General features: G+C 39.1%; 2 protein-coding genes across 4 annotated transcripts in view; one reads left to right on the forward strand and one right to left on the reverse strand.

Annotated features, from left to right (window-relative positions):
• Positions 1 to 255: 255 nt before the first annotated feature.
• Positions 256 to 3,520, forward strand: LOC118816265 (stonustoxin subunit beta-like). Of its 3 annotated transcripts, none has more exons than XM_036582788.1 (4): positions 256 to 337; positions 935 to 1,076; positions 1,152 to 2,830; positions 2,955 to 3,520. In XM_036582788.1, the coding sequence occupies exons 2-4, from the start codon at positions 983 to 985 to the stop codon at positions 3,027 to 3,029; spliced, it is 1,848 nt and encodes a 615-aa protein (XP_036438681.1). In that variant the 5' UTR covers positions 256 to 337; positions 935 to 982; the 3' UTR covers positions 3,030 to 3,520. The 3 variants fall into 3 exon arrangements, with proteins under 3 accessions (XP_036438681.1, XP_036438679.1, XP_036438682.1); XM_036582786.1 differs by having other exon boundaries at positions 313 to 337; positions 938 to 1,076; XM_036582789.1 differs by having other exon boundaries at positions 319 to 337; positions 954 to 1,076.
• Positions 3,521 to 17,298: 13,778 nt separating this feature from the next.
• The window catches only part of LOC118816023, a 30,556-nt gene continuing 23,784 nt past the window's right edge, over positions 17,299 to 24,070 (reverse strand). The window contains exons 21-26 of the mRNA XM_036582510.1: positions 23,793 to 23,921; positions 22,420 to 22,612; positions 22,035 to 22,159; positions 21,258 to 21,448; positions 20,966 to 21,099; positions 17,299 to 18,789 (exon numbers count right to left, since the gene is read on the reverse strand). Coding sequence (XP_036438403.1) covers positions 18,557 to 18,789; positions 20,966 to 21,099; positions 21,258 to 21,448; positions 22,035 to 22,159; positions 22,420 to 22,612; positions 23,793 to 23,921 — 1,005 coding nt within the window. The 3' untranslated portion in view covers positions 17,299 to 18,556. The remainder of the gene's footprint in view (positions 18,790 to 20,965; positions 21,100 to 21,257; positions 21,449 to 22,034; positions 22,160 to 22,419; positions 22,613 to 23,792; positions 23,922 to 24,070) is intronic.

The raw sequence follows: 24,070 nt of genomic DNA on the forward strand, positions 1-24,070 counted from the left end.
AAAGGAAAAGAACTTATAAACGTACAGCATGGGTCAGGATCCTCTGCTGCAGTGAATGATGGGATTTTAAAGTCATTCTCGCTAACATGTCTGCATAAATTCACCTCAATAGGTTATAAATTGTAATAAAATTGAACTGCTATTCTATTACACATTACTAAATTCGGCATTGAAAAGTATTCTTTTATCTCCTCCTGTAAAACTTTCACTGTGTGAAAATACCAACAACTGTGTCAGGACATGACAGGCTCCGCCCTCAGCAGGGTTTATAACTGTGTGCAGGTCACTGAACAGTCACCACAGAAGGTGGACCACAGATTACAGCAGATCCAGGAAGGTGAGTCTACAGCAGTTACTCCATCACTCATTTCTTTATAATAATTTATAGTTTTTATTTTCCCTGCTGCTTTGGTTAAATGATTTTTATAGAGTTCTCACAGAGTAAAAACAGTTGTGTGCAAAAGTTTGGGTGCCTCTGGTCAAATACCATGTTGTTATTGATTTTGTAAATAAATTAAACGTCCTCTACAGAGAACACACTTCTGCACACTTTAATGCACATTTACTCTTGAATTTAGCACATTGGGGAAAAATTGTGCAAAAGATATTGCATGTTTTATTTTATTCCAATGGACTAAACTCAGCAAACAACTCAGCAAACAGATTTTGTACTAATATTTTCAGAAAAACACCATATTTCAGTGTGTTCTCTGTGGAGGATGTGTTCACTCATTATCACTTCAACATTACATGTAACTTGACTCATATACAAACTTTTCTGTACAACTGTACATAATAATTATTGGTGCCTAATGTAAGACACCAATGACTATGTCCTTCAGTTTTATTCTACAGCAATGTATCATAGTTTAAAGTAAATAGAGGTTATTTAAACTGTGATGATTTTACTGTGTGTTGTATTTTTTCTCCACTGGAGTTTGTTGTTTTTCTAGTTACTGCAGTGGTTCTTAAAGACACCAACATGAATACTGAAAGTTTGCTTGAAGTTGCAACCCTTGGAAGACAACTTCATTTGGGGATGTTGTACGACTGCCACAACGACTCCTTCATTCCAGGTAGGAGTTCACTGCTAGCATCTGCCTTAAACACCTCAAACACCTTACCTTTCTGATGAGTTCTTCTTTCTTTAGGGGTCTACCTGTGGGACATGGACAACATACAGAAGAACACGATAGTGAGGCAGAGCCCAAAAACATCTTTCAACATTCATCTCACTGACTCTCTGGAAGAAAAATCAAAAATATTACAAATAAGTGCGTCTCTTAGTGCCAGTTTTCTCGCAGGGTTAGTAACGGTGGAGGCTTCAGCCAGTTATTTGAACAACAGATCGTCTTCTTTGCACGAGTGCAGAGTGACTGCCCAGTACAGTGTGAAGACCAAGACTGAGCACCTTAACATGAACCAAATGGGAGGCATCACCTACAAAGACATTGAAGACCCAGATTTTAGTGCCACTCATGTCGTTATTCAGGTAGAATACGGTGCAGAAGCGCTGATGGTGTTCAGTGAAACAGCATCAGATGAGCAAAAAAAACAAGACATTCAAGTGAGCATGAAACTCATGGTGAAGAATATTGGCTTGTTTGGTATCAGTGCTGAGGGAAAGGTTCAAATGACTGATGAAGAGAGGAAGAAGGTGCAGAACTTCACCTGCACCTTCCATGGTGATTTTGCATTGGAGGAGAACCCAACCAACTTTGAAGAGGCAGTAAAAGTCTACAAAAGTCTCCCCAAACTGCTCGGGCCAAATAAGGAGAATGTGGTGCCCAAGAAAGTCTGGCTCGTCCCACTAACAGAACTTGTGCCTTCGGCTCCAGAGATCAAGCACGAGGTCAGCAAAATGAACTGCATTAAGTTACGGAATATAATGGAGCAGCTGAACACTGCGAAAATGAGAGCAAATGACATGTCTAAAGAGAGTGACTCCATTCGGGCCACTGACATCACTAAGAAGATGAAAGATTTTGGAGAAAACCTTCAGAAATACATGCTTGTGTGGAAAGACAACCTCTTCAAACTCCTCCCTGAAATCAGGAAGGGAGTAGAGAAGGAAGAAAGGCTGGAGAAGATGTTCAGTCTTCATGCAGAATCATCCTTTGGGCCCAGCAAAATTGACCCCTGGCTGAAAGAAAGAGAGACTGAACTCAGCATCGTCAAATCGTACATTAATGATATTAAGTCACGGCAGCCAGATGTTCAGATCGTAGCTCGTGAAGACTTCGACAAAGTGCTGTTTGATCCTACTAAAACATGGGTAGAGGTGTTTGGGTTCAACTCTCTTGGAGAAGATGACCCTTACCTGGACTCCCTCAGGTTTTGCCTGGACTCGGAGAAGTTCACTACATTGGAATGTTTACCCTCTGATCTGAAAACGTTGGTCAAAGACAAAACTCCTTGGTACAGATCTCCTGAAGTCTCACAGACCATGAGAGATTCTCTTGATAAGTTTTCTGCATTTGCCATGTGTTTGTCGTTATCTCACATCGTCAGCTACTTCCACTATCCTTATCATGCAGGTGCTTCTGTGAGAGGATATTCAAAAGGGAAATTGCTCTACGTAAACATCCTAAACACATCAGAGCCAGAGGTGGTAGACATCAGTGCAAACACTATAACTATGAGACATTTAGGAGATCCTTTTTCTGCAAAAGTTTCATACAAGAAAGTGGGTGATGGAGAAGAGGCACAGAAGCAGGTGACCTGGCCAGTTAACCAAGAAATCCTGGTGATCTCTGGCCTGCTGCCCAACACCGAGTATGAACTTGAGGTTTTTAGTGTCTTGATGTTTCTACAGCTCCAAGTTCTGAAGGTACACAAAATTTATTTGTTTGCAATTTCCATCACACTATTAACACTAGTCAGTACTGTCAGTAGTGAAAAAGTGAGCATTCACACCTGTAACTTCGTGACTAATTCTGTGCTTTGCATTACAGCCATTCACATTTGTGACCAAACCAAACCGAACCATCGGCTCCCCAAGACAAAGAGACACAACAGCTCCTTATTGAAGATGTAAAGATTCTTGTTTTACGCCACCTGCTGTTCCCTTTAAAATGAAGGATGTCAAATTTGTTTTCACTGCTACACTAAATCTGCACAGTATATAGAGGTTAAAGACTAATCTAATGAACCAAATACAGACATGCAGTTTCAGGTATACAGTGACGTCTCTGCTGTGTTGAAAGAGAACTGAGTCCTGTCTGTCTAAGATTCACTGTGTTATACATCTGTTCTTCTTCGTTATGTGTGTCTATTGATTAACTGAGATTATCTTGTACTGTATCCACACCTACTGATTAGCTGAGATTAGTTTATACTGTATACACACATCTATTGATTAGCTTAGATTAGTTTATACTGTACACCCATATGTATTGATTAGCTGAGATTAGTTTATACTGTATACACGCATCTACTGATTAGCTTAGATTGGCTTATACTGTATACACATCTATTGATTATCTGAGATTAGCTTGTACTGTATGCGCATATGTATTGATTAGCTGATGTTAGCTTTTACTGTATACACATCAACATTTAATCATTGACTTTTTCTGCATGATGATCATTTTCTTCAGCATCATAAAACTTGTTTTTGTCCAAATAAATCTGGCAAAGACATTGCTGACTGTGCCGTGACTTTGTTTCTGCACCGATTCAACCCACATCTTACACACTCATGTACACTGACTGCTGATGCTTTTTAGAATGTAGATTTTGCATCAAATTTTGTGTCAAAAAACCCTTCATTTATTTGCATTAAGGTGTCTTGACATCACATATACAATTGCTGCTAACTGACCTTTACAGTTGCAATCAAAATTATTCAACCCCCATAGCAAATTAAGTTTATTAGCAAAATGTACAAACTTTCAGTTGTTTGCAATAAGTCAATCAAATAAGGGCAATTTACATAGCTCAATACAACTAAAAACACCAAATACAACACAAAACGCCACTTTTAATGACTACTGACCCTTGTTATTTTAGTTGTGTTGAGCTATTTATATTCTTGTTTGATTGGTTTATTGAAAGGAGCTAAACATTTGTAAATTTTGCTAATAAACCTAATTTGCACTGGGGGTTAAATAATTTTGATTACAACTTTATGTTTTGTTTTGTTTTTTTAATGCGGGACTTTTGATTAAAAAAGCAAGTAACATTTATTCTTCTAATTACTACCGTTAATTAAAATGATGTGATTGCATTTTATTTATTTAACTATTTATTATATTGATCTATAATTCCCCTGCTGAAAAACAACTATCAGATCCAATACGATTAAAACGTGATGGTTTTGCTTTCTAATGTGATTTGACTCAATGATTACCATCAGAGATTACTAGCTTCCTGCAGGACAACTTTAGATCCAATTAGAAAACCCTGAAATGCATGTGGTATCAGAACACCTGTTAAAACAGAGTTAAAGAGTTAAACCAGAGTCTGTGATATTAACCCATCAGGAACACACTAAGTCAATATTTGAGACCATTAGGAACCAGCAGCAACATATAATGATTTCTAGGATTTTTTCAGCAGGGTCTGAGGCCTGTAAAAGTATAACTGATGTGCCAGTTGTCCTCATATAGTTGAGGTCCACAAGTGTGTAGGGAAGAATTTAATACTGGGTGGCAGCAGCTGCATTTCACTCACACACGCCCTCTACAGTTACTCAGGATCATATGCAGAGTCAGAAAAATGTACATTTTCTCTGGAGAGTGTAGAAATAAGAGCAAACACAACTCGTTACATACCTGATAGCATACTTGCTAGCATTACAGCTTGTAGCTGACGTTACATGATAACACGTAATTAAATAAGTGGTAATTCTGTAAAAGGTGACTGACACATAATATTATTCCAGTTTACATTTTAGTCCACTTACTAGTCGTGTACTAGTGCTTCACCGCTTAAAAAGACCACTATGATTAAAACCTGATGGTTTTGCTTAATGGTTTACAGAACTGTGAAAATTAAACATTGTATCAGCTCCACTGACCATATAGGAGCACTTTATTTTTTTATATTTAACTAACTGTTTATTAAAGGATCATAAAAAGATTCACCACTTTGCAGTCCGGCCCTAGAAAGTTGAGTGTGTACATACAGACGTTCACACTGATGTTCACACACTCTTACCAATGATTAACAATAAACTTTAAGTAACTTGGATGAAGGGAAGGGGTTGAGAGTAGTCCACCAACCAAAAACATCCAGCCAACAGCGTCCTGTGGCTACTGATTAAGGACTAGAGGATGACCAGCACAACCTGTGCAGCAGCAGATGAGCCATTGTCTCTGTCTCTACAACTACAAGGTGGAACAACAACGTAGGAGTGTCTAACAGAGTGGACAGTGAGTGGACACAGCATTTAATAACTCCGGCAGCACTGCTGTGTCTGATCCACTCGCACCAGCACCACTACGTCAGTGTCACTCTCAGGTTACTCTGCTGTAGGGCTGCAACAAACAACTATTTTGGTAGTAGAATAATCTATTGATTATTGAAAGGAATAATCGATTATTCAGATTATGCATTGCTCGATTACCAAATAACTCTTATGTAGCTCTCAGCTTTTAAATTTAGCTTGAGGTTGGTTAATTGCATTTGAGGACAATAAAAACAAATACAAAAATTCACAGTTTTAATGAATTCCTACCGATGCAAAAGACAAATAAAACTCCAGTATCTTTTCCTGACAACACCTAAAACTAAGGATGTGCAAAGTAGCAGCAACAAAATATAAGAAAACTATATCAGTTTTCCTTTAATTAAGGAAATAAAAAAAAATAATCTTAAATTTAAACAGTGCAGTCATGTTGCAGAGATGCTCAGAAAAGATATTGCCAGCATTGACAGTGTGGGAAATCACAGCTCATTTTCCCTCCACCTTTCGAGAGGGTCTTTCTTTTTTGGTATTGCTGGCCCTGCAAAGTACATCTGAACTTCGTCTCTCACCATTTGGATCTCTGGGTTCACCCGGGATTCCTCTTCCTCACAAAGACAGTCTGTGTTAGACTGAAGGAGGTATTCAAGTGCTGATTTTTCCCCTCAGCACCTGGACTATTGTACCTCTGCTTTTGCTTTCTAAGTTGTGGATCAAGGGAAGCTGAAAGAACAATTGGGTTGTGTCTCTCAGCTGAAATGACATTTAAACTCCCCACCTATCTTTCATTGATTCTTTTTTCTGCATTGGCCAAAAATGCTTTCCCTGGGCTTGTGTCAAAACGAAGGGTGTGCTGTATAGATCATTGCAGCCCTTTGATCAGCTGTGGAAGGTGGGAAATTGTTGCATATTCCTTCAGGTCTTCAACCAGTACTTACTAATCTGGCTTTAAGTCAAAGTAGTGTTTGCCTGTTAAGAGTTACCTCTGGATCAGACAGAGAGGCAGTAACTGGCCCACGCTGTTCCAGGAGTCTTTCAATCACGTGGTATGTACTGTTCCATCTAGTGGTGACATCTTGGATCAGCTTATGTTGAGGTGTGCTCATTCACTGCTGTTTTATCTTCAGTTTTGTACTGGCCAGCTCACTTCTCCTGAAGTGTCTTGCAGCTCCAACATCTCTATTGATACTAGGCTCACCAACATCTCTATTAATACTAGTGAAACACTTACCTTCAAAAATGTTGTTTCATATTTCTTTCCCGTCAAGTGAGTGAAATGAGTTCTGGATGGAATGGTGTATTCAGGGATGAACTGCCTAATCATTTCTTGAAACCCTTCACCATCAACCATGGACACTGGTCTCATATCCTTAACATGTTTAGGATTGATTCTGTGAGGGCAGTTGCTTGTTGGGATGTGCAAGGCTTTTTTTCTTTAGAGAAAGTTACCCATGGTAGCATTACTGGCACAGCTCCCCTTCAGACTGCATCTGATATGAAGAAACATTTGTGTCAGGCAAAAGAATCATTACTGTTTTAAGTTCAAAGCTAGATTTAGCTAGAAAGTAGCAAATTCTCTGGATGCAAACTTGGGCAGTCAGCAGCAACACTATCTCCAGCCATAAACCTGAGGTGCATTCAAATTCAACAACCAGTGGTGAACGTTTGTGGAAAACATGTTCTCCATGAACCAGGGGTTGAACCACACCTCCGAAAATTGCCTTTCATGTCATCTTAATGACTTGTCTTTATAAACCTATTCAGAGGTGGGTGGTAACTAGTTACATTTACTCAAGTACATGTACTTAACTAAAATATTGATGGATTTTTGCTCTCCTGAATATTTTCACATCATATTACTTCTACTAAAGTGAGTAAAGAAATCTTTTTACTCAATTACATTTTAGCCATTCGTATTTAGTTACTAATTCCATTATTTTTGTTTAATTTCAGTATGTTTGATGGCAGCAATGTTTGTACTGTTTTGTGACTGCTTACATCTGTGACTTTGGAGCTTCTGTATTTTAGACCAAAAAAAATCCCAAAAAGAGAAGAACAGAGCCGCAAAATCTTCAGTTCCTATGCTGATAAATCCTGGATGTAGTAAGAAGTTCCACTGCAGTACTCAGTATTTCAGTAGAGTTTCAATCTGATTCTTTTGTATTTCCAATCTAGTTTTTGGGGGGAAGGTACTTTTACTTCTGTAAATTATTTTATGCAAGCATGAATACTTTTACTTGAGTACTGATTTAAGCACCTCTAACCACCTCTGAACCTGATCATGAACAGTGTCAGTGTTTGTTTTGATGCTGCTTCAGTAGCTGCAGTATTTGTCAGCCAACATCTCTGAAGAACATTTTCATATCCAGTTCATGCTCTAAAGATCGCACCAGGTTGTGATATCTCTTTCCTTTGGTTGGATGGTGGACTGCATAAGCTAAAATTGAGTAAATTACATATGTGGGTGTTCGTTTACTGATTATTAGTTTTGCAGGGATGTAAGCGCTCTGTTACTCTCAAACTTACCGCCATGAAAACTGAAAAACAGAAAATATGGGCGATTTGTGAATACCAATTTAAATTGAATCCATCAGGACGCTGATGCTTGGCCAAAAACATGCTCCAAAATCAAACACATATCACTGTTTTATTGCTTGGCTCTCATTATTTACAGTGTAAGGAAATGAGCTTTTGTAAAAAAGTAAAATGTTAAAATAGCAGATAGCAGTATAGCAACATAGCAGACAGTACAGCAAAAAACATGCTCTGGAAAAAATGTGTTGAATTTCCTTGTGAATTAGTGTGGTTCAGTTGTTTGGTGCTGCCTGAATACGGGTGGAGTTTTTGTGTGTCAAAACCGAACTAAAGAAACAGTTTGACAGGTCTGCACCATCCACTCTCAGGTCTGAGAGTAGTTCCCAGCTGAAATGGAGATTCTGACTGGCTCTGCTGCTGAGGTTTACTGTCTGTTCATGCTGGTCAGTGCTTCATGCAGTTTAGGGAAAGCGGAGGTTTTTATGTGCGTGTCCTGAACTCAGGTGGCCCTGCTATGAACAGTTAAATTTAGGTGATTTTGTGTAAGCATTCCATTTCAATGGTACCAAGTGTTCACAAACGTTAGCAGAGAACTCAAGGCAACATTATGTGGAACTCAACATTATGTGGAAAGTAAACAGGGTCGCTGTGAATAATAAGTACCTATTTCTCCGTTTCAACTTCATTAAGAATTCAAGAGAACATGCATTTTAAGAAAAAGAAATATTACAGCTCAGTTCATAACATGAAGTAGGATGGCATTTAACATTAGCTAACTAGATAACCAGCACAGTTCACTTACCGAGATCAGTCTTCTTCATCCAGAGAGCTGACGAGTTTCCTCTTCAGACGCTCCAACATGGAGGATGTGCTCCCATAGCCAGCTAAAGTCGGCTTTGCAAACATCACAAGTGTCAACTTTTAGAGTTAAACGTGAAAAGCTCCCACACTTTTGAGGATTTTGTTCTTGAGGCTGCCATCGTGCTTTGGTTAACTCTCTAGTAGGTGGTAATGTCAAAGCATTCCAATTAAGCGCAAGAAATATGCGTGATGATGTCGCCAACTACTCAACTAATAAATTAGATGACAACTAATTTGGTCTTTAATTTTAGTCGACTAAGTCGATTAATCGTTGCACCCCTACTCTTCTGTCCAAAATCTCCTTTTATTAGTCCAGCATTTTACCAAAACAGGAAAGTGTCATCTTGTCTAGGCTGTTTAAATCTTGTTTGAAGAGTGATTGTTTATGTCATTAGTTTAAGGGTTCTGTTCTGTAAGACTGATAAATAATCTGTACAGGACTTGCACCAAATCACACCTCTTACTACTGCATAAGCAGGCAGCTAAACACCTAACACTTTTTACTCAATCAGCTAAATGATAAAGTTGAAAAACAAAACTAATTTATGATTATTTCACGGGTAACTGAGGAATAAATGTGTTTGAATTTGTTCTGCACTTTTTTAGCTGTTGTTGTTGTAAAAGCAGAAGTCATTGTGAATTCCAGTTAGCTTTAAAATGTTATGCATACCAATCACAAATAAATTTAGGCTAACCTTAAAAAGGAACTCCACTGATTTTTTTTTTGGATAATTGAGTCTGAGATGTAAACAGACAGATCCAGAGTGGTTTGGTACAAAATGGTTTAGATATCTTTACAGTGGTGGTGATAGGAACCAGGGGTCGCCATGACTACAACACAATTATTTTTTTTACTATCCAAAACCATCAGTAAACCTACATGAGTCTTCTGAGTTTTAGATGGAATGTTAAAGATAGAAAATCGTGGAAAATCTGAAATAAGTTTTCTTTGGGGGCTATTTTGCCTCACAGCACCCTGCACGTATCCCTCCACCATGTTCTCAAAACTATCACAAAACACAAAACAGTCTCAGACGGAGCATTTCACACCAAACCACTCTTAATGACTGGTTACATCTTATCCGTTTAACCCTTTGGTGTCTGAGAGCATTTTCTTTATTTTTGCATATTTTATTGAAATTCGCCTTTAAAGGCACTTGCATACTGTGTGATACCAACATATTATATAACAAAAAGTTCAGAACAATCTCAGCTCTCTCTGTACTGAAGCCCTTCAGACCGAGAGCACAGTGTAAAGACATAATTGGGCCCAAAAACTGAACAAATGAAATCCAATTTTAGAAATTCTTAATATTTCTTGCGAAAACAGCTTTACTTATGAGGACAAATTGTTTTAGTGCTTGAAATGTGTTTACCAAAGTCTTAGATTCACAAAAGTAGTGAAACGTATGAATAAAATAGTAGAAAGTAATAATATAACAGTTAATAATAATAATAATATAATAATGTAAAAATGTAATAAAATAATAATATAAAAATAGTAAATGTTCTCACGCCCCTTAGTGATTTCCTGAGTGTTCATCGGTCAGTTTCACAGAAAATGTAGATGGACACACAAATCCACCAATTACAGGCGAGAGGCAGGTGATGTGTATCTCAGCCCCTCTTCATAGCCTCATAACTCTGAAGGTGTTCATTAACCCTGGAGGGTTAATTACGCAGATATTTTAACAAACAGCCGTTAGCATTTTGTTTTCGTGTTTGTAGCACTGTTATATTCTGAGTGGAAAATGTTTGCTACTGTGACATACCTGATCTGTGGCTCGACTAGGTGAACATTTTGTTACTCGCTGTTCAACTTCCAGCTGCAGACGCTCTCACACACGTTCCCTCATATTGATGCTGCAACCTATATGATTACAAATGAACAAAGGTCAGTCCTGAACTCTGAAAGGAACCCCAGAGTGACCCACACCTATAATACAGTAGTACAGAAACATGTCTGCGCTACACTCTCAGAAAAAAGGTACTGTACAATTACACTTTTGTTTAGTGTAGCATCTTTTATCTGAGAGGGTACATCTGGTGTGTTGCATCATCACATCATAACACGTCTTAAGGGTGGATTCATTTTATAAGTTTAAATGTCTTATATATTGTCACTGTTCAAAGAAAAACAAATATCTACAAAATAGTAACTTTATAGGAGAAGACAAAAACACTCTTACCTTTCAATGTAAGTCAATATAAAGCTATTTTATTCCAAGTGATTTCAGAGCATTTCTATTAATCCATGCATCATGAAATTTTTACACAACGTAAAGGATAGCTGGTGTGTAAAAAAAATGATGTAAAAAAAACTAAAAATCGACAAAAATGGAGATATAGTTTTCTTTGGACAGCGACGATATGCATCATGGCAATATAAGTGTGTCTCTGTGTGACAGAGAGGGAAACACAGCAGGAAGTTTCATGCCTGAGCGACCGTAAAAAGTTTGGGAACCACGAAGTTGACAAAAACACAATGATTTGTACAGCTCTGTTCATTACAGAACATTTCTTAATTTTATAGATTTCTACACTTTTGTAAACCTATAGAAATTTAACATCATACATTATACATATAACTGTAACATAGTTTGTTTTATATTATCCAAAAGTGATTCCAAAATTACCAAAAAGAAAAAATTCAGAATTATCGCTATTTTACCATCATAAACACTACATATATTGACATGCCAAAAGTCATGGTATAACAGTATGTAAATTGATGAAGTGATGTTACCTCAGTGGACGGATTGGGAACGCCCACACTTGTTTAAGCTGTGAGGTGTTATCTTGTGAGTGAGGCTGTGGGTGTCTATCCAGGTGACATGGCTCAACATTCATTCAGGCGTCTTCTGTCCACTTGTGGAATCAATGCCATGTCGAGTTTCTGTGTTTCGCTGGGCTAGAGGGGGTCCTACACAATACTAATTCCTGTCCCATGATTTTTAGCATGTCAGTGTATAAAACTCAGCAGACATCTACATCAATGGTTTTGGAATGACATATAGATGTGATGTTCAGGCATCCACACACTTTTGGCCATGTTGTATATTTGTATCAGACCAGGGCTGGTCTCAGTGTAGATATGCTGTGATGATCTCTTACCACTGTAAGGAGGACTAGAGGCAAATAGCACAGAAATGCCATAGTCTGTAATTATAACCCTGCCAAGTGCACCATGGTAGGTGGTCCTAATAAACTTTCAACTCACTGAAAGTGAACAAATAATGAGAGAAAGATGTGTATTTCCATGTTCAATGATCAATATTAACCAGTTGGGTAGAGCTGTCACATTGGTGGTCCTGCTAACTAAAATTCTGTGGCGATTCTACACAAGGCAATAGATCGGAAAAAAAGTTAGTTAAAAGGGCTATAAAATTCAGACCAACTACTTCCTCACCATAAAATGCTCCTGCGAAAATAGAACCAGTACAACTGCAGTACTAAAAGGTTTTAATACTGTAGTGATACTAACCTGCGTCCATTTACTGCATTTGACCTGCAGCATTACAAACTACAGTACTGTAACTGCACCATGTCCGTTTTGCTGCATTCGTCCCGAAACCTCACTATTACAGCAACAGGGTGTCCCAAAAAAACTGACATCATTTCAGATGTGAATATCTGAGCAACTACATGTCGTAGCAAACAAAATTAAATAGGCTTCATGTTGAACAATACAAGATTTATTTATCAAAATTCGAACAAGAAATTCAGAGAGATGTAGATTTTATAACCGATTTCACAGCTTCACAAATGTTCAATATGCGCACCGCGTGTGACGTGACACACCTCAAGTCGGTAGTCCAGCTCCTGCCAGACACGCTGTGTTTGTGCCATATCCAAATCTGCCTTCCAGTTCATGCATTTTTATTGAATTTTCTGTTTGAGCATAAAATGCCTTTTCATTTCTAGTGAACGCCACTCTTCAACCTGAAAAAAAAAAAAATTAAAAATTAAACTTGGTTAGTTTTTACACATTTTCTAAAAATTTTAGATCATTTAAGGGAGAATTGGCTGTTATTAGACTACAAAATGATCTCAGACTTTTTGGGACACCCTGTATACGGGATTACTATTTTTAATACTCCAGCAATACTACATATTTAATATTAATAAAAGCAACACCTCAAAGACATATTCAAACATAATGGTATCTAAACTCACATTAGTCATTTTTGCATAATTTCTTGAGATGTAAACAAAGTCATTCAGAGTGGAACTAAAGCAACTAGCAACATTATGAGTGGTTCAAACCATTATTATTATTATTAACCAGCTTCATCATTCTGTGTTTTTTTTCTAATCCAAGTTTTGTTATAATCCTCAGACAGATTTGGTGAAAATCGGCTAAGTTATGGCCGATTTAATCATGAGACTCATCATATCTCAGTACGCGGTGTATTAACGTGGCGCACGCGCAGACGTATCGCCTCAGATAGCGCTAACTTTAGCCTAGCTAACTAGCCAGCGAACGCTACCGCTAGTGATTTTGCTCTCGGATTGACCCGGAGACGCAGCGGAGTTATCGGACTGCAGAGCTCAGTTAAACTGCCCGGTTAAGAGTCTCGCCACTCCTCAGCTTTTAAATGCAGGGTTTGAGTGAGCTTCACCGCGTAGCCGTCAGTCCTCGCTCCACTCGCGGCGCCGTTACTCTCTTTCGGCGAAAACTCCTCGATTTTCAGAGCTGAAATCTGCGATGTCGGCCGGCGCACAGCACCAGAACATCGGGAAATGATGTAGGCCCGGCATTTTGGAGAGATTTTCCTATAAACGCGATCAATGAACTGCTCGGACAGCGGACGTTAACGCTGTGAGGAGAAGGGTTGGCGCTGTGAGCGCCGAGTACTAAAACCGCTCCTAACGGTCGTGTTTGGATTCAAACAGTCCAATCGAACGCTTGGAGAAAGCGCGCGCTACAGGGGGCGGAGTCCGACCGCTCAGCTCCTCCTCTGCAGTGTTTTAATTGGTCAGAAACTCCGACAGTCACTTGTCTTTTCTTTATTGCTTTTTGAATCTCAGCACAAAGCTGCATGTCAACCTAACACGTTTAAACACGGTTTAAAGTTTTTGTGGAACTCTTTAAATTATTAAATTATAATAAAGTTCTCCAAATTAATATAAACATTAATCACGTATAATAACGCGCAGAGACAGTAGTGAGACAGACTGAAACCCTGTAAAAAGCTGGGATTAATAGTTTGGAGGTGTGTAAATGTGTTGTTGGGCTGGTTAGTTGGGTAGCAGTGCACTGTGCCATAGATATACATAGCTACACATCGCCTTGTCTGCAGCGATGCGTCTGCGTGTCCGCCATGTTGGAGCGGTCAAGATCCGCTTGTAAACAAATACACTTCTATGGAGAGATGATGAGTTCTCGTGATTAAATCGGCCATATATCACTTAGCCGATTTCACTGAATTTGTTTAGTTATAATCCTCAGACAAAGATTAATCTAGGACACATGAGCTGCTCTCGGTAGGTTTTATTTCTATTTAATAACTGTGACGGTGCTGGTTATCCAGAGCAGCAGGAGAGGATTCAGTCTGCAGCTGACATTAAAAACCGAGTTTAGCGCGAGAAACACAATCAGACACACATCAGCAAATCCATCAATGTGTGAATCACTTCTAATCTTTATGCATATAAAAATAAACACCCCATAACACAGTAAGGAGGACAGGCTGAAGCTGGCTTCCCATCAGCCTGCTTCTTCTTTGAATTTTCCGTTCCACCTTAAATGGTGCAGCAGTTACTTTCTGATGGCTGAGGCACCATTTAAGGTGGAACGGGAAAATTCGAACAAGAAGCTGGCGAAAAAGCTGACATAAGCTTTGTGTAAGAAGGTGCTAATCTATTATGAATATCTACACAGATTTTACTGAGCTACAAACATGAACAATCACTGTAAATAAATAACTTCTACATGAAGTTAAGATTAACTGTATAGGCTAATACATGAAATTAGAGGAAAAACAGTCAAAAACAGTCACATCAACAGACTTTCTGTGCTTGAGCAAATATTTTAGTTACACCTATGAGAAAAAGAATCTACCTTTAGTCACTAATTGTTTTTTGCACTTAAATTCATTTCAAATACTTTTATTTCACCAAAGTAAGGATACTTTTCTTGAGTTTACGCTACATTACAACTTTCTAACTTTTACTCATCTCCTCTCGGCTGTATTCTACTACTCACCACTCATCAGACAATTTGTTTTCATTTTCTAATGTCTGCAGTCAATCTTTTTCACAGCCAGGATACATTTTGAAAGGAGCCCAAAAAAAAATGCACCCCGCAACTTCAAAAATTTAATCTGCAACTGTGTTTTCAAACAAGCCCAATTTGGTGTGAAAACTGCAAACCTGTCAACTCTGTCAATACTTTGATTCCCCTCCTCACTCCAGCTAACATAGTGTCCCTCGTTTAAGAGTGATTTAATGTAAATAAGCTCTGACCTGATTGGCTGCCTTGTATTGCGCTGCAGTTTGGGCTGAAACACTCCTTATATCTTCTGGGTGAGTGGGTGGGGCTAAACTGCTGTAGGTTGAACAGATGGCTATGTAAACATGATCGTTTTTGGGACATCACAGCCAATTACCTGCATAGAATTCTCCAGTTTACTAATGGGAGTCAAACTTGTGTTTCTTTAATAAACAAGACTGTTTTTCACAATTGGCTGAAATGACAATGTTTTTTATTGGTGTGAACTGGTGTGAAGCCATCATGTGCAACCAGACAATATACCGTGTCCTCCACAAATATTGGCATCCCTAGTAATTATAATCAAAATGAGCTGTAAAAATATTCTTAACTACTGATTCTTTTGATCTGTCATTCAAAATATTAGCAAAAATCCACCACTTACTTATGGTATAACGATTGAAAGAAAAAACTAAATTTTGTCACAAAAAAATTCTCAAATCTCTGTGTGCCACAATTGTTGGTGCCCCTGGGAATTCTTAAGAGTGAAATCTAACTGAAGTATATTCCCTTTCATATTTTATGTTTTAAAGTTTACCTGAGCGATAAGGAACACTGGAATGGTCAGCCATAACTTCCTGATGCACTGGGCAATATACATGAGATAAAAGACAGGTCAAATTCCCCCAGTCGTCCATCACTGTGAGAAAGACCAAAGAAAACAGCAAGAACTGCTGTCAAGAACGGAGAGACTCAAGCTCCAACAGTTTGCCAGATGTTACTGGAACTTTCAGCAGGACTATGTTCCATAGTCAGAGGAGACCAAAACAGAGGTTTTTGCAACAAACCCCAGAATTAAGTTTGGCGTGGACACAAAGACAGTAATGCAGAAAAGTACCTCATCCCCTCAGTGAAGTATGGTGGTGGATCTGTGATACTGTGGAGCTGTTTTTCTTCCAAAGGCCCTGGACAATTAATTCTGATACACGGTATCAGAGACTCCATCGAGTATCAGCAGAAATAAGATTTTTTACTACACCCTTCTATAATCTAAGACCAGCTCAGCTAGTTTGCTTCATAGTCTGTGTAGTTACTGAATACTAAGCCTTAGTATGCCATAAACCTGGGATTTTTAGGTTTTAAGGTTAAACATTAAAAGTTTCTTCACAGTCACACATTTCATTTACAAAAATGTTTCTTCAAAGAACCATCCACTGAAAGGTTCTTTAGGGAACCAAAAGTGTGTTTTTTTCCTATGGCTAAACTTTAAAGAACCCTTTTGGTACCTTTATTTTTATGAGTTGAACACAACCAAGCAGGTTTTATTAGCTTCTCCTTTGGAGAACCTGTAGAAATATTTAGTAACGGTGACGAATTCTCCAGTAAAACCATTTAAACTGGGCCATAGTTTGAATCTCCCAGCACAATGATCCCAAGCACGTCTCAAAATCAACATGGTTCACTGACCACAGAATTAAGGTTTTGCCATGGCCACTCCAGTCCTCCGACCTAAACCCCTTAGGAAACCTGTGGGATGAGCTTAAGAGTTTACAGTGTGGACCTCAGAATCTGAAGGATCTGGAGAAGTTCTGTAGGAGAAACTGTCACAAATCCTTTGCCATGTGTTCTCCAGTCTCATTAAGCATTACAGGAGAGACTCAGGGCTGTTATGTTTCCAAAGGGAGGCTGTACAAAGGATTAAATGAACGGTACACAGATTTGAGAACATTTATTACCCTGATAAGATTGAAAAAACGAATCACTGTACTTTGAATAAAAGTTAGATTTTTGTTAATATTTTGAAACAAAAAAAATCAAAAGGATCAGCAATAAAGAACGATGATGGCCTGTTTTGCTCATGTTTATCAGGGGTGCCAATATTTGTGGAGAGCACTGCATTTTAATGAAACACTAAATCAGCAAAGACAGTGTCAGTTACTTAAATGTCAAAAGCACACACAAACAAACTCAGGGCACATTAGTTTTTCCATGATATGGGCCCTTTAATCCAGCCCAGGCAGCCCGAGAGCAGTGAGAGTTAAAGCACTCAGCAGGAGGAGAATCAGATTTAAAATATTTATTAAAAAGGTCACAGTATCTGGTGTAACAGACAGTGGTACAAGACACGCACACATTCCAGGACACTGAGCTGTCCACTTTTCCTTTCAAAGGCCTACTGACCTCCTCCCAGCAGCCTAATCCCACCACTGACCACACAAACATCACTAACCCCCCCCAGCACACAAACACACAAACGTGAGGGGAAAATATTAAAGAAAATACTTATACAACCACATAAATGTGCAAACACCATCAGATTCACTCACAGCAAACCACAGGAGGGTTTGGTCCAGATCTCCAGAGAGAAATTACAGATAATTTAGATCAAAATCAGCCTCAAACAGACAGAATACAGCAAATTAGACGTCCAGCACCATCGACAAACAGCTTTAACTCAATATAAATACCAATCATGAGGAATATATATACAAAAAAGAAAAAAAAAGACAAAACAGTGGAAAATCAAACTAAAGCAAATGTGAAATGGTTAGTTTTTCACACTGAAAACAAATACAAGCCTAAGTTAAACGAGTAAAGCTTTTGAGATGATGCAATAAATAAGTGCTGGTGTTGATTATGGCTCTCTGTGAAACCCAGTGAGATGCTATAATGGGTGCATTGGAAGATTTACAGCTAATTCTTACTGGAACAGGAGAAAAAAGTTGGGGCTCAGTTTGTCTTCATATCATTTCTGACTAGAAAATACTCATTTAGTGCACTAAATCTTCTAAAAAGAGAAAATAAAAGCATTTAACATCAAGTGCACTAATAAGCTATATTAGATTTAAGTAAGACACCAAGGAGGAGAGGGAGGGGAAAAAGGCACCACATCAACATAGAAAAGTAAATAGATTTAGATTATATTCACATAAATACATATTTAGCCTTTAAATGACCCGGTTTCATTATTATTAAAAAAATAAATTTAAGAAACGTGATAAATACGGCACCATTTCAGAGGTTTTGGGATTTAAGATCATGTTTGGCTTTAATAACACTTACAAAATTTATTATTTGTTCAACCTCTTCATATAGCAAAACAAACAAACAAACAAACAAAAAAAAAAAGTCATTCCGATATTAAATTAAGAGCACATATCCCTCAAAAAAAGTCATTCCTGCTTAGAATTTCTCTTTTTCTCCCTAAATTGTCTTTCAGAGTGAAAATTTGGCACAAATTTCAGTCACTAAGGCCAAAAACAGAAGCAGAAACGTGTTCGACACATTTGTCCCAGCAGCCCACTCAGAGGTCCGGCGGGTCAGAAGCACTTTCTGTGGACGATGTTGGGTCCGAACTCCTCGTACTCGTCGTGGCTGATCCAGGCAGAGCTGAAAGTCTGCAGGCCGCAGAGAACAGCGCCCCCTTTCCATACGGAGAAGTCACGGCCAGGGGGGCTGAGGACCCTCACGCTATCAGAGACCCCTGCCGGGGCCAAACGGCCAAGCTCTGACCGCAGACGCTCCGGCAGACCGGCCAGCAGAGTGTTCCCACCTCAACAACACAGAGAGACAAGACTAAAAACTAAACACCTACTGGTAGGACTGACTCACAATAACAAAAATGAACAAAAAATTTAATTTTATTTTTATGGATATTAATTGTGTGCAGTGCAGGCAATTTATATCACGGAAAAATTGATATTACTTGCAGTATAGCATATTTATGTTATTTCTGATAAATAAAACCATTTTAGATGCTTAAATAAACCTTTCTGTTGATTCTCAGTGGCGTGTTATTCTGGACGTCTCTTCATTTTAATAAGAACCATATTTAATAACTTAAGTAAATCTGAAATTTCATTGAGTAAAACAGCAAAAACAGAACAGATCAATATACAGTCAGATGTCAGTGTGTCTCTAGCCCTAGCGAGATGAAGGCGAGTGTGTGTAAAGCCCACAGCGGCTCCTCTAAACGCTGCTGACTGTAGTTTTCCGCCTGAAAGTCGTTTGTCTCGTTTGTGTGTCTCACACTCGAGCTTTAATCTCCGAGCGTCAGACGCTGCTGGACTAAATATTACAGCCGTTCACTCTGTCACTTTAAGCTGAGGAGCTGCGGAGCCTCTCGGCTTGTAGGCCGAGACCGCGGCATCGCCTGAAGCAGCCGGCCGAGCGAGGAGCGCCGTAGGTGGAGCACACGGAGAGCTGACAAGTCTCCATGCTAGGCTAATGGCTAACTGCTAACCCCAAGAGACTGGCTTTTCCTTCTGCTCTCTTTTCCCTGTTAACTTATTAACTCATTACAGTCTGATGTGGCTCCTTTGACACTAAACTGGACTAACTGACCTCAGGCTGCAGCTCAGTACACAAGAGGTGAGGGAACCAGCGAGTTCTGACCTGTCTTTGTATCTTGTTATCTGCATACTTGTATAATGGTGACTACAAAATGACTGCCTTAAAAAAATAATTCAACCAAATGAACTGGCTACTACTAATATTTATTAATGCCTGATGTCGGACTGAAAGTTTTGGGCAAATAATTGTGATTTTTCTGACCAATGTTATATATATATATATATATATATATATATATATATATATATATAATAAGATGATGAAGACCAGCATATCCACCTTTTCTGTGGTTGTGATGTCACAGCACACAAGTGTGTGCTTGATTCTAATTGGTCCAACTCCTCTACAGGCAGATCACAAGCTCTGTGTGGTGTTAAATTTGTCCACATTGTTGTTGATAACGTAGGCTATAATAACACTTACAACTTAAAAACTGCACTCAAATTTGAAATTAAATGATTCATCTTTCAGTCTTAGTTTGAGTTATTATTAAAATAATTCTGCAGTTCTGTTCCTCAGTACAGTATTAGGAGCTCACACTCTGAACTGCTTGCCAAACCTTTTAAATTATTGATTATTTATCATTTTTACATCATTAGAAAACAGCTGCTCTTCACACTGTGCGATAGGAACGGCCCAAAGTCACTTAAAATCTCATTAAAGTTAACCATATTTTCCCCCCATTTTTCTAACGCTATATTTTCAGAAATTAGAGGGTTTTTTATATCAGTCATGAATAACAGTCATGAATGCCTACTGGGTTTTACTCTTTAGGGAGAAAAAGTCTAGCCGTTCACTCTACAGCACAATTTACAGCAACTATTTACAGTTAGTAGAAAAAGCTGATCTTTGATATTGGCTAGCAGAGTTAGCTAGCATTAGCCTCATCATTTGGGATTGAGTTTGCTAATGCTGGCTATTTTAAGTTAGTGGAGCTTTCATCTAGAAAAGTTAGCTTGTTTAGGTGCTGAAATAAAGGAGAATAAAAAGGCAGCGAGTTTGTGGAGAATTTACTCCTATTTCTGTTGACTATTCAAGTTTCTTTTTTTAAATATAAGTCTGAATAACAAATTTTTTCAAGGTTCAAATTACTGTTCAGACTTGAAATTAAGCATTAAGAGATGCACATGATTGATAAATGCAGATATTGAATCATACAAAAAAAATAAATAAATAAACAACCATACATGTTTTCCCACATTGCACTACTTAGCTACAACTACTAGCAACTAATGGCCACATATTATTGAATATATAAATAGCTTGAGCACACAAATGGTACCATATGGAAAGAAAATAAGACAATCCAGTATTTTGTGTGTGTGTGTGTGTGTGTGTGTGTGTGTGTGTGTGTGTGTGTGTGTGTGTGTGTGTACCAGACAGAACGATGTTTCCCAGGAAGCTCCTCCGCAGGTCTATATCTGACTGAAGAACGGATTTAAAAATGCTCTCATGCATCCCATAATGATCACAACCAATCAGCTCTGGCTTAAACAGGATCTCAGGAGCCCTGAAAGAAAAAAATATATATATAAAATAAAAAATAAAAAATAAATAAAATAATAATAATAATAATAATAATAATAATAAAAAACTGACAATACAGAACTGAGTCAGACTGAATAACCTAAAATAATAATAAAAAATATATTTAAAGAGAAAATGTACCTGAAGCGCTCTGTTGTCAGGGAGACGACCTGCCCGTCAGGTAGAGTGTAGTGAGATTGTGTCCTGGCTCCGCCCCCTGTGTTAAGCTCCGCCTCATAATCCGGAGCCACACAGCAGCATCTCTCTTTAATCTCGCGCACGATCTCCAACTCTGCCGACGTCCGCATACACACACCCTGCTCCAGCAACAGCTAACACACACACACACACACACACACACACACACACACACACACACACACACACTACTTGAGGACCTCCACTGACTACTGCATTACTGTAGCAAAGCACTACATTACATTTAAACCTCAGTAACCAAAAAGCAACCTTTTAAATTTAAATTTCCAAAAAAAGGTGAATTTGTAATGAAAACAGCATGTTTACTTGTGAGGAGCAGCAAAAAGGTACAAAATGTCAAGCTGTTCAACTTTATTTGGTCCTCACAATGGTAGTAAAACAAGTGAACGCAAGCAGTAGATGTACTTGTTCCATCAACTTGAATAGAATAGTACATCAATAGCACATTTATACATTTGTACATATTTATATAATGATATAAATAAAGTAGGAAGAACCCTTATATTGGCGAAGAACCTTCATGTTGAAGGTAAACCTTTACATGGTTCTTCATACTTAGCTTCGTCATGGTTCTTTAGGGAAGAAATAGACCAATTAAGCTTTTACTTTCCACTAAAATTTTCAAAAACACTTTTACATCAGGTACTACGCACAGCTTTGTGCGTTGTGTTACTGAGGTTCCACCATTGTTCTTGGTACCTTTTTGAGCTGCAGGGTGACGTCGGCTCCGGCCAGAGCAAAGCGCTGAACAGCGTGAGGCAGAGAGTAACCATCAAACACTGGAACACTGTGACTAACACCATCACCGGAGTCAAACACCACACCTGCACGCGCACACACACACACACACACACACACACACACACACACACACACACACACACACAATAAAAACACTATAAAAGTGAACACATTTTAGTGTAAGTACAGTCACTCTGACAGACTGTAATACACTACAGGAAGTGTAGGGGGCGATATGGCTTCTACCGTTTCATTTAAAAAGCCTCTATAATGTTCATTTGATCCACAGAGTCATTCTGACAGACTGTAATACACTAATAATAGCGTGTGGGTATGTAGTGACCTGTGGTGCGTCCGGCTGCGTACAGTGCCAGCACGGGCTGCAGGGCAATGAAGGTCAGCGGAATGTTAAAGGATTCAAACATCAGCTGCACCATGCGCTGCCGGTTAACCAGAGGGTTCATCACGCCCTCCGTCAGCAGCACCGGGTGATCTTCAGCATCAACACGCAGCTGCTGGAACACATGCTGCCAGATCTGCACACAAACACACGCCTCATCAGGAGATACATCCCATAATGCAATTACATCACCAAGTCCCGGCATTCAGTAACACCTACAACTTAACCTGCTATAGACAATCACTGCTGCCTGGTGTGAGTGGATCGGACACAGCTGTGCTGCTGGAGTTTTAAACACTGTCCACTCTATCAGACACTCCTACCTTGTCAGTCCACCTTGTACCACAGTTTGTGTTGGTCATCCTCTAGTCCTTCATCAGTGGTCACAGGACGCTGCTGGCTGGATATTTTTGGTTGGTGGACTATTCAGTCCAGCAGTGACACTGAGGTGTTTAAAAACTCCAGCAGCACTGCTGTGTCTGATCCACTCAGACCAGCACAACACACACTAACACACCACCACCACGTCAGTGTTACTGCAGTGCTGAGAATGAAAGTGGCCAAACTGGCTGATCAGCATCTTTACTTGCCTGCTTTGTTTACTTAATGGCTAACATTGGTTGTGCTGTTAAATCAATACTGCGCACACTGATTCTTGTTGAGATAGAGGGGTGGGGTGAAGTGTTGGGGTGAAGTGTTGGGGCTACATGACCCTCCAAACAGAGGATCTTCAGAGACTTCAGAGAGTTATGAGAAAGAAGGGGCTCCTCAGGCATCGGAACTGCTGCTCCATTTAAGGTGGAACAGGAAAATTCGAACAAGAAGCTGGTGAATATCTGACTTCAGCTTCATATCACTGAAGAATTAGGGGTGGGTGATAAATAATTGCCCCCCTCTTTGAAGATCATATGATGCCCTAAATGTAACTAAAGTGAGGAGCTGAACTTTACCCTCCTCTGCTGTCACTGCAGACTGGCAGGGTCGCCTACAGAGCAGCGCTGGTAGCTGTTAATGAAGTGATGCTCTTTTTATTTGAGGGTCCCATTTCAGAGGGAAGATTTCAACCACTACCCTGTAACTCAGTAACAAGGGGCAACACTCAAAAGGGGCAGGGGTAGAAATGAGAAACGGGACAGGGCCTTAGACAATGCTAATTGGTGACTCCTTACTTCCATTAGTGTCCTTGTTCCAGTTCTAAAACTAGAACATTCTTTAAGAACATTCATTCAACTAATAAAAGCAAACTATCACAACTGATCCCAGTTTGCGATTACTCCGCTACATATTCAGTAGGCGCCTCTCATCAGCAAACCCACCGTCTCCATCTGGTCCCAGTTGCTGATGATGCCGTTCTTCATTGGGTAGTGGAGCGTTAAGACCCCCCGCATGTGCTGGGCATCATGACCTACATACATGTCCCGCTCCGCACTGCCGCTCATCACCTCCTGCAGAAACACACAGACGAGGGAAATTAATGACACACCCAAACAAACCACGTACAAAGTTTTACAAACTTTAATGCATTTTCAGCTATGAAAGTCATGGGGACCAAAATAAATAAATAAACAAATAAATAGATAAATAAACATGTATG

This window comes from Colossoma macropomum, unplaced genomic scaffold (assembly GCF_904425465.1).
Source record: "Colossoma macropomum unplaced genomic scaffold, Colossoma_macropomum, whole genome shotgun sequence".
Taxonomy (NCBI): Eukaryota; Metazoa; Chordata; class Actinopteri; order Characiformes; family Serrasalmidae; genus Colossoma; species Colossoma macropomum.

Bases quoted from the DNA above. Each gene is read 5' to 3' on its own strand.
- LOC118816265 (XM_036582788.1), top strand. From the start codon at position 983: ATGAATACTGAAAGTTTGCTTGAAGTTGCAACCCTTGGAAGACAACTT. The intron at 1,077-1,151 runs GTAGGAGTTCAC...TTCTTTCTTTAG, and splicing joins CAACGACTCCTTCATTCCAG to GGGTCTACCTGTGGGACATG. The intron at 2,831-2,954 runs GTACACAAAATT...TTTGCATTACAG, and splicing joins TACAGCTCCAAGTTCTGAAG to CCATTCACATTTGTGACCAA.